The sequence below is a fragment of the Diceros bicornis genome, chromosome 33, assembly GCF_020826845.1.
Source record: "Diceros bicornis minor isolate mBicDic1 chromosome 33, mDicBic1.mat.cur, whole genome shotgun sequence".
In the NCBI taxonomy this organism is placed as follows: Eukaryota; Metazoa; Chordata; class Mammalia; order Perissodactyla; family Rhinocerotidae; genus Diceros; species Diceros bicornis.
Window position 1 is genome coordinate 12,277,001 of NC_080772.1, and position 14,946 is coordinate 12,291,946.

Below are 14,946 nucleotides of genomic sequence, written 5' to 3' on the forward strand. Positions count from 1 at the left end.
CCAGTACAGCAAGGGACACACCGTGAGAGTGATCGATGGGCCAAAAATTAAATATGTCAGCAAACAATGATGTTATTAAAGAGCCTATCATAAAACGTCCATGTGGGGGTGGAGAATTATTTGAAAAATTCAGAAATTAATCTGCAGTCTCAGGCTCTGTCTGCAGCTCTGCCTTCCATTGTGGTTGGCATTCCTTAAGATCAGAAATTTAAAAAAAAAAAAAACAAGTTAATTTGATTTAAAAGTTTAAAAATATGACCTTGGAGGAAAGGTTAAAGGAATTGGGGTTATTTGGGCCAGGTAAAACACAACTGCAGAATTGACTTAATAAATGTCAAATACTTGAAATCAATTGTTCTCTAAGCATTCGTCTGAAGCAGCAGAAAGAGTAGGCTGAAATTGCAGTAAGAGATTTTAGTTTAACTTTAATAAGGAACTTCCTGGAAGGAATCTAAATCTCTACTGCAATTTAACTTAATGTTACAAGGTTAATTAAACACAAACAGGCTACCAAGGAAAGTTGTGGAATCTTGGCTCTTAGATAGAAAACCACATATCTTAAATGGTTTAGGTTTACTTCTGCCTGGAATTCAGAATAACTGCCTGGATTGAATAACTCCCAGAACTTGCTTGCAATCTATTATATAACTGGTTTTATAGCTTTATAACTTCTTCCGTGCATGGGCAAGGCACACACCCATATGAACTCTAGAGTTGAAGAAAAAGTACAACAAGCCCTAAATACAAAGTGAATCTTGAGTTTTCTCACTTGGCATAAGAAAAGAAAAGTGTTATTTTTAAATTGGCTCTTTTCCTGAACACTATTAAGGAGAACTCTAGTTTGGTATAATAAAATTATAGCACTAAAAGATAGTCCCGAATTGTTAACATACTGAGTCCATTGAACTACTTATCAATACCACATTCAAGGTAGTCTTTTTGAGCAAAGTAAGGGCTTAAGTAGAGCCTAACAACTAACCACAAACAACGCTTATTTTTGGCCTTATTAGGAATTTGACATTAAAAAAAAACCCCAAACCACACACTTTTATTATATATGGTCAAAAATAAGAACAAAAAACCAGCCCATTTCTTCACAGTATTAAAGTGGTTTAATACATTGCTCTCATGCGCTGCAATATTCAAAATAGGATAATTTGTGAACAAAAAACAGGCTGTAATTGCTAAACATCTGACTAATTGTGGCATAATGCTAAATAATTATTCTTCGTCTCTTTTCTTCTGTCAAAGTGGGCCAAATCATTTTTTTATTGCGTTTTTCCCTCTATTTTTTAAAGAAAGAAACAAACCACTGTGACATCCATTTCATTTTAAACTGATGCTTCTATTATTTCATATCTAAACGGGGCTGAGATCATCAGCTCCTTCGTGTCCTGAAAGACATTTCACTCCAGTCCACTGTTGCATACTTTATGCATTACATGAAATAAAATATCTCAAGATTTTGAAAATATTTATTTTAAACACAGCAACCAAATTGTCGGTAATCACATTTTCTGCTTGGCTTTCAAAGCTGCATTATTCAATATGCCGCTGGTCCTTTCCGTAATGGCAACATATTAGAAATTCACGCTGTTCTAATACATCTGACTTCCTGGATGGTTGGCACGCCCTATAGACACAGAGCAACGTTCCTGCTTCAGTTTCGAGTGTCCTGCACGGACCTACTGAAGCGATGGTTGTCAAAACAGTTGTATAGTTGCCTTTGAATGCAAAGTGTGCCACGACTGAATGCTAAACATGACAATAAATCTGAGCATATACATTATGTTTGCTTTTGTTGCCTGGAAAAATAAGGCATTTGGGAAATAAACCCCCCAATTTTATTGCCTTTTAACCTCTTTTTCCATTTTAAACTCCAAAACTAGAAATTTGAAGCATTCAAAAAAATTGAAATCTTCTTTGTTGCTTTTTTCATTGTAAATTTTCTATAACGTGTCATTAGGAACCACACTGTACAAAAAGCCCAGGTTCTAAATGAATCCTTTCTGTGAGGCCATTCTAAAACTTTGCACGGTTTTTCTTTGTATGAAAGAGCTTCTGTTGACGGCACAAAGAACAAGCAGTCGCCACATATAGGCCGGGCAGCGAGGCCGGGATGACTTTATACAAGGTTGTATTTTCCCTTCCACCAATCCATGATTAAACCCAGTGGTGAATGTACCAGAAGGGAGAGAAAAAGGAGAGGCTCTTGATTTCAGTTTGTAGGAATCAAAGGATTTTTCTTAAACCTTTGATACTTAATACGAACATTTTCCTATTCTACTTTGCTCCCAAAATAGGTCTATAGTTTTCTTTTCAGCAACATGAAAACACCGTCCGTTCTCACGAAGCGACATCACCTTCTTAATGGCAGAATAACATTTTCCACTCAAAACGAATGTTCTGTTCAATGGATTCAAATATCTTAACAGCCAATTAGGTTTTGAGGGGACAGGTAAAACTCCGAGAAAACCAAAGCAATGGTAGGAAAAATTACTAAGTAACTAAAGTGACAAGTTGAGTGAGTCGTGCCTCTGGATCCCAGTTGTGTGGTTGACAGAGAATGAATCATAGGAAAATGCTAGCTCCAGAAAGGATCTCAGAGATCAGCTAGTCTTGTGGTTTTCCATCTTCTTGGGGGGCAGAATCCTTTGTTCAAGGAAACTTCTATGAGAAACGTGAACAACTGAGACACATAAGAGCAATGTCGTTCTGCCTGATTCCTGGCTTCCCTTGGCTCCAACAAGCTCAATTTGGACTCCTTGATCTAGCCCTACCCTGCAGGTTACAGATGGAGTGCAGTGAATTGCCCATGGTTAACAAGCTTATCCAAGGCAGGGCCTGGCCTTCCAGACTCTCATTCCAGGGCTCTTCTAACCAGACTCCACTCTCTGAGAAGCGCAGGCTAATCAACTACCCGCTATCAAAACAACTCAGAGGAATTTTGAGAAAAATGGGACTCTTGCATATTGGGTCATGAATGGCTGTTTAACTTGGACCTAAAGAATCAGAGCTAATTGGCACTTATTCAACAGTATATACTAATAGAAATTCTACTCTGTTTTACAGCCTGGTTTTGGAAAATAGGCACTTTAAGAAAATAGAATCTTTTTTAAAGTGCCAGAAATCTAACTTTTTGCAGGAGTCCCAACGGACTACTAACACATAAAATGTCACAGGCAACAACAGACAAAAAGGAAGTGGTGGGAAATTTGGGAAGGAAGAAATTTCACCTTATGAGTGCTTCACCCCCGTATATGTTTATGGTAAATTTCAGAAGGCGATCTAGACATTCTACTCTGGTGAGCTTTTTATCAGAAAGCGATTCCTATTGAAAAAATCTAGCACTTACTACAGTAGTGATAGGCACTACTTTACAGATATTAACTATTTTCATTCTCACAATATTATGGGATTAAATATCTTATTGTACCCATTTTATAGACAAGGAAACCGAGGTGCAGAATGGTTATGTAAGTTGCTCAAAGTCACACAGCTCGTAAGCCGCAGTGCCACGATTTGAACTCAGGCAGACTGGCCCAAAGATGCCAGTTTTAATACAATCTTACATAAGGACACTCAGTAAAAGGTAAAGACTTCTTTGGTTAACAGCAGGCTTATTGCTGTCTTTTTTTTTGACAGATGTGAAGAAGATTAAGGATTAAAATATAAATAACTCTTTTGGAAAATCTTCTGTCTCATGCATTTTAACTTCCCCAAAAGAGTCATACACATACAGGCTTGCTTTTCATATTTTATTTAACAAACTTACATAATGCTTCTCATGAGGTAAGGACTATTATTACCCTTGTTTTTCAGATAAGGAAGCTGGGGTGTTTATTGGCTGAGCCACTGAACAAGCCACCTAACCACTCCCAACCTCCATTTTACATTTGTAAAATTCGGATAATAATACTCATTCAGATATTGATTTCTAATTATGAACTAAATTTTTTATGTCTAATATGTTAGACACTTGTAGGAAATGCTTATAATCCGTGAAATTGTATCACGTATGTTGCCAGTAGGGATAAGAACGAGAGGTAAATATAAGAAAATTTATCTTTAAAATAAAATCTCAGAAAAGATTATATGTTATTAGTTTATATAAAACAGTAACATATATAACACATATAATAATGCATATGTATTAAACATTACATAACCTCTAAAATAGCTACAATACTTAAATGAGGACTAAAATCTTTTTACCTCTTTGATCCATTCAAATTCTAAAATTCCAATATGTGAAAATACTAACACAAAGATGTGAGTGCCATTCTAACAGCACAAGGCTCAGTTTTTTTTTTTTATAATTTTATCTATTTTTTTTTCCCCCAAAGCCCCAGTAGATAGTTGTATGTCATAGCTGCACATCCTTCCAGTTGCTGTATGTGGGACTCGGCCTCAGCATGGCCGGAGAAGCGGTGCGTTGGTGCGTGCCCGGGATCCAAACCCAGGCCGCCAGCAGCCGAGTGCGTGCACTTAAACACTAAGCCTAACCACTAAGCCACAGGGCCGGCCCAAGGCTCAGTTTTAATCACCTTGAAGAGCTTTTGGAAAATACAATTGGAGATAGTTGATCTTATACATAAATCTGCCTGGCGTGGCTTATACACATAGGATTTTAAAATTTACAGCTTTTTTTTTTTTTTAGTTTTTGTTAGTTTTTACCTTTATTAGTTGTTCCCATATTGTAAGTGACCTTGAAAGAAGAGATCAGGAAGCGCGCTGTAATTTCTAGGTGGGCAGCTTTCACATCCTGATTTCTGTAGCTGTTATTTTCCTTGTTTATATGAGCATTGATAATCTAAATTGTGCACTATTCATAAATAGATTTTAACAATTGGCAAACCAATCACTAGTTTGCTTGTTAAGTTTTGGGACCACATTAAAGATGAGCAAAGTTGCTTGGAAAGAGTTTTAGTCGGTTTTTACAAAGAAGCCTTGATGGTCTTAAAGTTCCTTTCAAAGAAAATAATCCCTTAGTGCTTTTGAAATGTAAAGTATGGCAATACGAAAAACTGTTCATCTTTAGATCCATATATATTTGGGAATGATGTGAAAACAACTTAGTAGCCCACCTTTTTGTTCTCACTGTCACCACCTGTGGATCTCCTCAACATCCATTGCCTGAGTTACCGCCTCCTCAGACTTCCACAGCTCTGGTCTCTTACCACTGCTACTCACCCAGGGAGAGACCAGAAGGATTTGCCTGTGACACTGCTTTCATAATGCTTTTGCCTTAAGTGAAAACAGCCAGTGGTTTCTTAGAATCCATCATGTCAAGCTCCTAGTTCTTTGATCGGTTTTTTAAGCCTTTGGTCAAATCTCCCAACTGAAAATATCCAACCTGCTTTTCAAATGCTCCTCAATATGTCTTTTCTCTCCTCACTATTCGTCCAAATCAAAACCATCTTTCAGGTCTTGACTGCAGTCCTACCTTTTCCACTAAGTTTATAAACTACCCAAATCAGATTACTGTAATCTCTTCCAACTAGGAATTCCTACTGGGTTCATGGCCTGTAGAACTCAGTTTAGCATTTCTCTAGGTGTCTAATTGCTTCATGTCTCACTCTAATTGTTTCATACTTATTTATGTTTTTTTCTATAGTTTATAAGCTCCTGAAGGGCAGTGCCTACGTCTTATCAATCATTTGAGCCATTTCAAACATTTAGACAATGAATGGCATTCTAGACATATGATAGCCAAAAATAAGAATTGCAGAGGCTCCTTGTCTCTCAAAGGAATCAGTAGACTCCAGTAAAGTTAGACTTTCCCATTTTATTAGGTTTCTATTGCAACTTCATAGTATATCAAACTCTGGCTCCTGGAATCCAGCCCAGAGATCCAAGCCTTGAAACAGGATTCTTACAACAAATTTAATCTCCAAATCTACTTTTTTAAGACCACACTGGCTTAAAAAAATGGATTTAACATAGCTTTAATGTTAGAATCAACATCATTAACTAGACCTATGCTGTCCCATACAGTAGCCACTAGGTACATGTGGCTACTTTAAATGTAAAGTAATCAAAATTAATAAAATAAAAATTAGTCCTTCAGCCATACTAACCACATTTAAAATGTTCAATAGCCAATGATTACTGTTATTGGACAACATGGATACTAGAAAAGCCATCACCACAGAAAGTTCTATTGGACAGCGCTGAAGTCTATCCAAAGCCTCACCAAGATGTGTTATTTGTTGGAGTAGCTTTTTACTTAACATACAAAATGCTAGGACCAAGACTGTGAGTAGGCAAAGTAGATGTCTACCTCAGAATGTGGTTTGACAGGTAATGGGGAAGCTCACCATCCCATGAAAAACACTGTTAGACTCTTCTTGCCAAGAACTAGAATGGCAACTCAGAGCTTCATTCCCTTACTTCAGGCCAAACAGGGTCCCTCTGCCTTGTAAAGTGTTAAAAGTTCCAAAGGAAATACCACGTTGAAGGGAAAATACCTAAGTCCAGTTTAGACAGCGTGTTTGGTGGGGAGAGCAGAAAGAAATTTGGATGAGCAGAAGCTCCTGACAGGGAAAGAGGAAAGCACAGTGGAGGAAGGGCCTAGAAAGTGGCATGTCTCACGCTTGTGACTAGGTGCAACCCTGAGCATGCCTTCGAGGATGGAGTGACTGCCATGGATGGCTAATCTGGGAAAATCCCGAACGCATATATATTGAAGTTGCACAAGCATTTCTTAAAGAGTGGATGGTGTATTGAGAGGGCCCTAGGAATGCTAAGAAGGCAAATTATATAAAGGAAAAATGGTTTTGAGACGTACACTATATAATTAAATATCTCCTTTTCCCTCCTATGGCCCAACTCCATTCACACTATGAGGAAGCACAGAGGACAACACTGGTAGTTTATACACTGTATGTGCTCTTCCTCTCCCTCTTTGTGAATAGGGTGTGCCTACGAAGACATGACCTGGATGCCTTATTGATTTATGAAGTGGGTCTGAAGGTTTAGCCCCAAAGAAGATTAGGCATGTGATTTTTCAAGGCGACTACTTTGAAGTACAACATTATTCAGATTTACACACCTAGTGTGTTTCTTAAAAAATCCATGTTCTATTTTATGAAGTCATAGTTAATAGTTTTAAGATAAATCTACACAAGTGGAATGAAATCTAAGCAACAGTGCTGACTTTCTGCCACTGCTGGTGGTGCAAACCAGTTCTCCCCTCTTGGCTGCCCAGCTGGCTGCCAGTACTTGGGAGAACTCTGTATATGACCCCGGTGTTAGGCTCTGGGCTTCATTCCCCAAAAACTCCTGTGGGGTTTCTTTTGACTCTTCTGTTTTTTTCCCCCTTTATATTCACAATTAACAGAAAAAACCTTGTGAAGTCACTCAAGTTAGAGATACATTCCCAAATGATTTAGATAAGTGATAATACAAAATGCTTTCCTATCAGAAACGATACAATGAGCAAGTTAATCAGTTTGTTCACTGTGAACATGACAGCACTGCTCAGTGACTTACAAAAATGACAAGAGAGTGAGGTGGACTGTTAAGTGATTGAACAACAGAAACCAAAGAGTGCTAATTAAAAGTCATTGTTAACCAGGGAGAGAGCTTTACATCATGGTAAAAAGCTCTGCCCTTGGCCATATACTATTGAAAATATTTTTCACTACTTGAGATACAGACAGAGAAATTACTAAGTTTTTAGATGACATAAAAATCAGAAGGAAAGATTTTATGGTAAGTCAGTGTGTCTCAAGCATGGAATGCTTGTTAAAAATAACAGACTCCTGGACTCCCTGGGCAAGGGCTGGGAATTTAGTTTTTGCTAGTTTTTTACTAAATTTGAGGAGTGTAGATAAAATATTCCCACTAAATCTGAGAAGTGTAGAGAGAACATTAGAAGATTCAGAGTGATAAGTCCAATACCCAACTTTAACGAAGATAAATTTTGATCACCAGAATTACATTTCCAAATAAAAATAAATATTTTGTTCTTGCTTTCCTATTATGTAAACTTGTAGAATTTGAGAGTGCAAAATGGGGGAAAACCCAATTTAATAGCAGTTCCTGTTCAGAAGATGTGGGATCTTGCTTGTGTGAGGAATCCTCCCCTAGATGAGAGGTAGCACCTTTTAAGATAAATTTTTATCTGAAAGCTAGTAAGACACTTTGACTTTATGACAGGACATTCAGTGTCAAATAGTATTTAGTACTTTGTGTTATAAATTTGAGTGATCAAACATGTAATTAATTGATCAGGATTTTACAGGATTTGTGGAAAACATTTTCCATAGCTAAAAAATTATTCCTACTTTCAGAATGCCATGTTATTACAATTTGAAGCTTCTTGCATTAAATTAGAACTCGCCCCCACTGGGTCCCCCACTCCCCACCACAAATTGGAAAGTAGACTCTTACCACAGAAATGGAGTTAGTAAGCAGTGCTCCGTCCTGTCCCAGCATATTGGAGACGGTGATTTCAGGTAGGTCCATGTTTTGTGGATGAAACGGTAGCAGGCCATTATGGTTCATCGGGTGACACAGAGAGTGGTAACCAGGTTCGACTTCATTCAGGTGCACCAGCGAGTGGTCGGGGAGGGAAGGAGGAGTGATGGGTGGAATGTTAAAGTCTTCACTTTCCAGGCTTGGACCAGGGTAGGACTGAAAAGACAACAGTGATATTGTTGCAAATTATCATCCCCTTCTTTATCATGGTAAACAAACACACATGCCCCCTTCAGATATTATTACAAGCAGCATTATGGATTTCACAAAGACATTTCAAACATTCAGATTATCCTGCTGCAATTTCCCCATTAGGCATGTAGGAAAATTGCCCCAAAGGCATATCCACTGCTGGTATAAAGAGTGCTTCCATTAGGCAGTTTTATTTTTCCAAGAAGCTGAACTCAAACAGATTTCAAAGGTCCCATTAAAATTTTCCAGAGTTTTAATCTAGCTGAATACCTTTTTCATGGGAATTGTGGAGAAGGAAGGCAATTTATAAAATTAATGTTTGATCAAACATGTTTCATAGGGCTGCCTACTGCTCAGATCATGAGACGTAAGAAAATGAATTCCAGCAGTTCTGGGGCAATTGCTTTTGGGTTTTGAAAAGCTACATGCTCACAATTGACAAAACAAAAATAATCAGTAAAAAAGTAACTTAAGCATGTTGCTTAACTATGGTTGCATACAAAGTTTGATATATTAAAAAAAGGCCATTAAAAGCTGTTTTTATCATGAAGATTGTACTATCAAAATAAAAATGAAGATTGCTTTCTTGATTTCTGACTATTCACATTTATTTGATCTCCCCTAAAAGCTGACAAATAATATTGCAGTCATTTAAATTCAGTTCAGCCAATTTTGAAAGGTATTTTGCCTTTCAAAATATTGAAATATTTTAATATTAAAAAAATTTATAATACTGATACTATTATAATACTAATTTAGGAATAAAAGTCAATCAGTAAAATATATAACAACATATGTGGGGCTTTTTCTTTTGGAAAGTAGCTTTAGATAAAAAAGGAAGAGAGGGAGCAAAGAAGGAAGGAAAGATTCTACGAGGACATTCCTGTTTAAAAATGGAATGTGGTAAACATTGAAAAATAAGGAGAAATGGAATAATGAAATATTGTTACCAATTAATATCAAGACACAGCGACATTTAGCAGTCCTCTATAGAGCAGGTGTCATAATATGAAGGAAACAATTTGGATCCAGATAATACTTGCAAGTCTATCTTTCAAATTAAGTGAGTCTTCATAGCATTGAAGCGAGTGGATAACAAGGACTAGCTTGTCTAACAGCACAGCGCCTGCTGAAGTGTGCAAGATTTGAAATGAGCAGGCAGAGGGTAAGAGCCAAAGAAAGTAGTGTAAGGTATTCATTGGGTGTTCAGCCAATAAGCTTCATGCTCCTGCGTCCAAGTGCCTGGGGTTATTTTTTCCAGATGGCGTCTATTTGTCTAACAGAAAGAAAATCTTCAAGTTGCACTTGCTAAATGTTGTAGAAGTTTTGATCTATTTGTTTAAGTGCTGTCAGAAGACGTGATTAAACGAAGAGCTACTTGGAACATCTGGAATTGAAACCCGGTCACGTAGAGGCACGCGTAGGTCAGAGACGGGGGGTAGATGAAGGAAAGATTTGATTCATCTCTGCAGATAATTTTTCTTAAATATCTAAAGTTCTGCTAAAAAAAAAAAATCACCAGCTCTAAAAGTTCCATCATCAGTTACCAAATTTTCCTGTTTACAGTATGTATCTCTTATCTGAAAAATATATTAGTGCTTTGTGTCAAAATACAAGTTTGATTAAATTCTCACTTGCCTGATATATTTTAGATAAGTCTATAGATCTAAACCATCAGTTCCTGGTACAAGTATTCATATAACAAGAAGCATAAAAGACGCGAAATGGGGAGGTGAGGGAGAGGGAAGCGCGTTTATTAATGCTGATTTTCACTAAGCACTCTGTTGAGTCCTTCGACTATGTTGTCTTCATTTAATCTTACAACAATCCTTTGTGTAGCTATTATTACCCTGTTTTCCTGAAGAGAAAATTGAGATTCAGAAATTAAACAACTTTCACTCAGCTGGTAAACAGTCAACTCAGTATATATGAAGGATGGCTATGTGAAGGAGGAAGGCATTTTTATTGCTGTGATACTTACATAAGTAGTTTAGTTGCTACTATTTTATTAGGGTGAATGATATAAAGTTGCCAACACCCAACTGTTTTTGATCAACAAAATTTGATAATTTAAGAATTAGTATTAACATTAGTATCAGGTCTTTCCTCATCCCAAATTCCACCCTAAGCCCACCCCACTAAAATCAAATATTTACTCTACACAAGCACAAGAATTCATAATTTGCCTTTTTGTCAACATTTCAAAGGCTGAACATGTTGATACATATCTTTTAAGAAATTAATTGGTGTCTGTTTGAAACTTTCCTGAATAAGGTAAAATTAATGCCAGAGATAAAGGAGAAAGATGTTTTTAATTTCATAAATTCCATTAAACCCCTGAAATACTCAGGGATATTCTACCTATGGTATACCGTTACTTTACATTTTAGAGTTTCTTCAGTAATTAAATCTTAATTGGCAGTGTTTTAAAGGAAAGTTTAATCGGTATCACTTTACATTCAGTGATAACAATTGTAGGGCAATTTAACTAAGCTACATGGTTTATTTTCATGTAATTACACATTAACATTATTTAATCCATGCACTTATACCCCAAAACCACAGATTACACAACTTAGGCAGTAATGGGTAGTAATGTGGATCAAGAATTTTAACAACATAAGGTTACTTAGTCGTTTCTGTTCTTTGCATTAGAAGTCATGATACGGTTATTTGCCATGAGCCTATTACGGTGTAATTCATGCCAAATAAAAGTATCGTGGTAATTGTATAAATATAAAAATGTCACAGAATTTACGAAAACTTCAATGCCAGACTAATTACTAATTATTTTTTACGTGGAAATGAATTAGCCGGTTCCTCAACATTGATTTCTATGACATGACATCTTTATTTTGATTTTTTAAAACTCAATAGGAATAAGTTTGACTAACAATAGTAAGTTATATATTAGGACAATTTGCAGTTTTTGGGGGGATGTATTACAACAGGATATGATTCAATATTTTCCCCTATTCCCCATGAAGCTGCCTGGTTAGAATCAGCATTCAATGTTTGTTGAATGAATTAAATTAATCACTAAATCAATGCATACATGAATGTATGAATGCTAAAATGACTCTTTAAAGGCATGAAGTTTGCAAATATACACTGTTATTCCATGGGCTTCAATAAATTTCCTGTTTTCCCAAAACCTTGCACTGGCCAGCTGACAGTATGGTGTATAACATTAATCTCTCAGCATGTCAGGAAGCCGAAAACATCCTGTTAGAGATGTAAAGGCTTAAGCAGCCTGAGAAAGGCTGGGGCGGGGTAGTTTGGTGTCCCGCTCTGGCTGCTGGTCTGTCCCTCTGAAGTGGCTTGTGCATACCATCCCATAGTGATACAGAGGCCCCAGAGATTTATAAGGGTGAGTTTGGGGCCCCTTGACTCTCAGAAGTTGTTGGAACCTAATCCTTACTGTAGGTAAAACATCAGCTAAGGATCTGGTGGAAGCCTGGGTTCCACATCAGGATCCCATGGGGACAGGGGGTCTGATGCCCTGCGCCTGGCCAGCAGCAAAGACCTAATTAGACAAGTGGGCATAGATGGCATGACAGGACACTCTGATCACAGAAACAGGGACATTGGTGATGAGACAAGGGGCTGAGTAGTCAGGCAAGGCTTCTGTGTAGGCCATCCCTGGGCAACACAGTGGACCTGCTGCACTCAGGATCCTTTTCTGACTTGGGCTTATTTTCCTCCTTCAAGCCTCAGTGAGGCCAGGATTTTAAAGGATTTTTCACTCTCCAACTCTCTTGGGACCAAAGATCATTTGATCCTTCCCAAGACCCTTGCATATCGCCATGAGACGCAGGTCTACGTTTTCTTTAGCCCGAGTTAGAGACCACCAAGGAGTCAATCCCATGTCCTCTGAGGATCTGTGGGGCTGAGTTCCAGTGTAAAATGCTGGAGGTATGGACTTTCAAGGTGGTTCATCTTCCTTATCACCTTTTATTGTGCCTTTTACCCCTCCCACTCTAGAGATCAGAATCTGACCAGCAGCTATCTGACCTCAGAACCTGAGCCACACAACTTCCCTCCTCCTTAAGGAACGATAAAAATCAGTGGTGACCATCCACACGAATGGAGAGAATGTATTTAGGGATGGTGGTATGAAATTTAAGCCAATACTTTTAATTTTATCTTGGATCTTCACCATGTTAAAGAAAGGTAAATAGGAAACAAAGAAGTATGCAAAGTGGTCTGCTCTAAACCATAGCCAGTCTGCATGATCCAAATAATTCAAAGAACTCAAAACTACAGTATTGCTACTTAACCAGATTCTCCCTGATGTTAAGCTACTCACTGGTGCCAGACACAGGAGAGTCTCATCATATTGCCGGTGCTGAGATATGCCGTAGGGCAGCTCTATCTTAGTGCAGGAGGCTCTGTGCATCCCTGTATGTCCAGGGAGCAGGAGCCCAGCGTCATAGAACGTGGGTCAGAGTGGGCTGTACTATCACAAGGCTTGGCTAATTCTGGAATACATATGAACTTTTCAAGGCCACAAGGGGACTGTTGGAAGCATTAAAGTAGTAATTTCAAAATATTATCATCCTTAAGAGAGTATTTTTGTAGTTCTAAATAATAGATTCAGTGACTATTTCAAGTCATTTTCTTAAGAGCTTACCACTGGCATTTGCATATTTATCTTATAAAGTGCTAAGTCTTTCTCTGAGGAGAAGGAGAGATTTTGGTCTAGTCGAGAGCACTCATAATGATTCCTTCAGTGACTGATAAGAATGGCCAGAGCGTGTTGGAAAGAATCGGGGCTCCGGAGGCCAGTAGGCAGGGATTGCATCCAGGTTCTTTGAAGCATTTATTACTGTGGATTCTGGGGCAAGTTTCTCACTCTTTGGGAGCCTCAGTTTCAGAATCTGCTTCGTGGGGCCCTTATGAGCATTGAAAACAAAAACATAACATAGGTAAACGTCTGCCATGTAGAAAGTTCCTGACAAATGGCAGCTTCAGCATAGCTATGGTTATTGTTAAGTGGGTTTATATAAGCCATGGATTGGGTCATGTCCAAGAAAACAAACAACTATAGACAATATGGGAGAGGATTTAGACATCATTAGAAAGGAATTTAAGTATATTTGCCATTGATCAGACCTCATACTGAAGCAAAGTGTAGCCTCATTCATACATAACATATTCGTATAATTGCTCCCCATAAATAGCTAAGATAAAGTTTCACCTTTATTCTAATGGGATTAAAATGCATTTTTGAAATTAAAGAATAAAAAGATAGGGGGCAACGGTGAACAGGGGAAGGATGATGATAACTTAATGCACAGTGCCACAATTCTGCTTTTTCAGAGAACTCTGCTGGCAGGCCTGCAACAGCTGATCAGCTCCTGACAGTTCCACTCCTACTGACCAAGTAAAAGAGGAATGAATTTCGGAACCAGAATTTCAGTGTCTGTTTGCAACAAAAGCTATACTTTCTAACATACTGACTTGTGTCTGTAGAAAGGCTGACTTCCCTGGGAGATTCTTGGCGAGGAGGTCAAGTTGCTAATCAGGTGGAATTTTTTTTGAGACAAGAGACTAGGTTAGGAAAGTAACAGAGCATCCTTCCAATCTGTTTCGATTTGATCTGTTTGGAAGCTTTCCCGGCCATTTGACTCAAGCCATTGTCCTTCCCTGGGCCCAACCCTCCCCAGCACCCCCATTTCAGTGAAAAAGGAAAGGAAACTTCTCACCTGATTTCTGGAAGATCTCATTCCCCCTCTCTGTTTAATCACATACTCACATTCCTTTTTAATGATTTTGCTTTATATATTCCATGACCTGGGTATCCTGTTTACATTATTTTCTCCTTCTGCAATCCACATTTCCTTTTGCTAGAGCCTGTTTTTATTTTTTATTCTTATTCTACATTATTACATCTGGATGTGGGATGTTAATTCGGCTGATTTTTCTTTTGACTACAGAAAATTCATGTTTTCATACTGTCTAGATAGAGTGTTAATATAGGCTGACCAGGAGCAAATAATGGAAAACCTCTTCTGGACTTTGCCTATTCTTCTCTTTTTAAAATAGAGTTTCTCCACCAGAGAGGCCTTGTATTTGTGGGTTTCTGTCCACATATTGCAATCATTATACAGAGCACTCAATCTTTGGTGAAAAGAAGTCTCATAACTCAGAAGAATTCAAAAGATATCATCTTGTACATATCTCTAAATTATGAGATGGCTTCATGCAATCATGCATACACTAAAAATATGGCTATGGTTATAACATTGTAAAATATGTTTCTCATAC

At 37.8% G+C, this 14,946-nt stretch overlaps 1 protein-coding gene across 2 annotated transcripts in view; it reads right to left on the bottom strand.

Annotated features, from left to right (window-relative positions):
• TOX (thymocyte selection associated high mobility group box) overlaps positions 1-14,946 on the bottom strand; it is a 294,622-nt gene that overhangs the window by 117,274 nt on the left and 162,402 nt on the right. For both annotated transcript variants that reach the window (XM_058528751.1, XM_058528752.1), the window contains exon 3: positions 8,398-8,640. In XM_058528751.1, the coding sequence (XP_058384734.1) occupies positions 8,398-8,640 (243 nt within the window). The remainder of the gene's footprint in view (positions 1-8,397; positions 8,641-14,946) is intronic.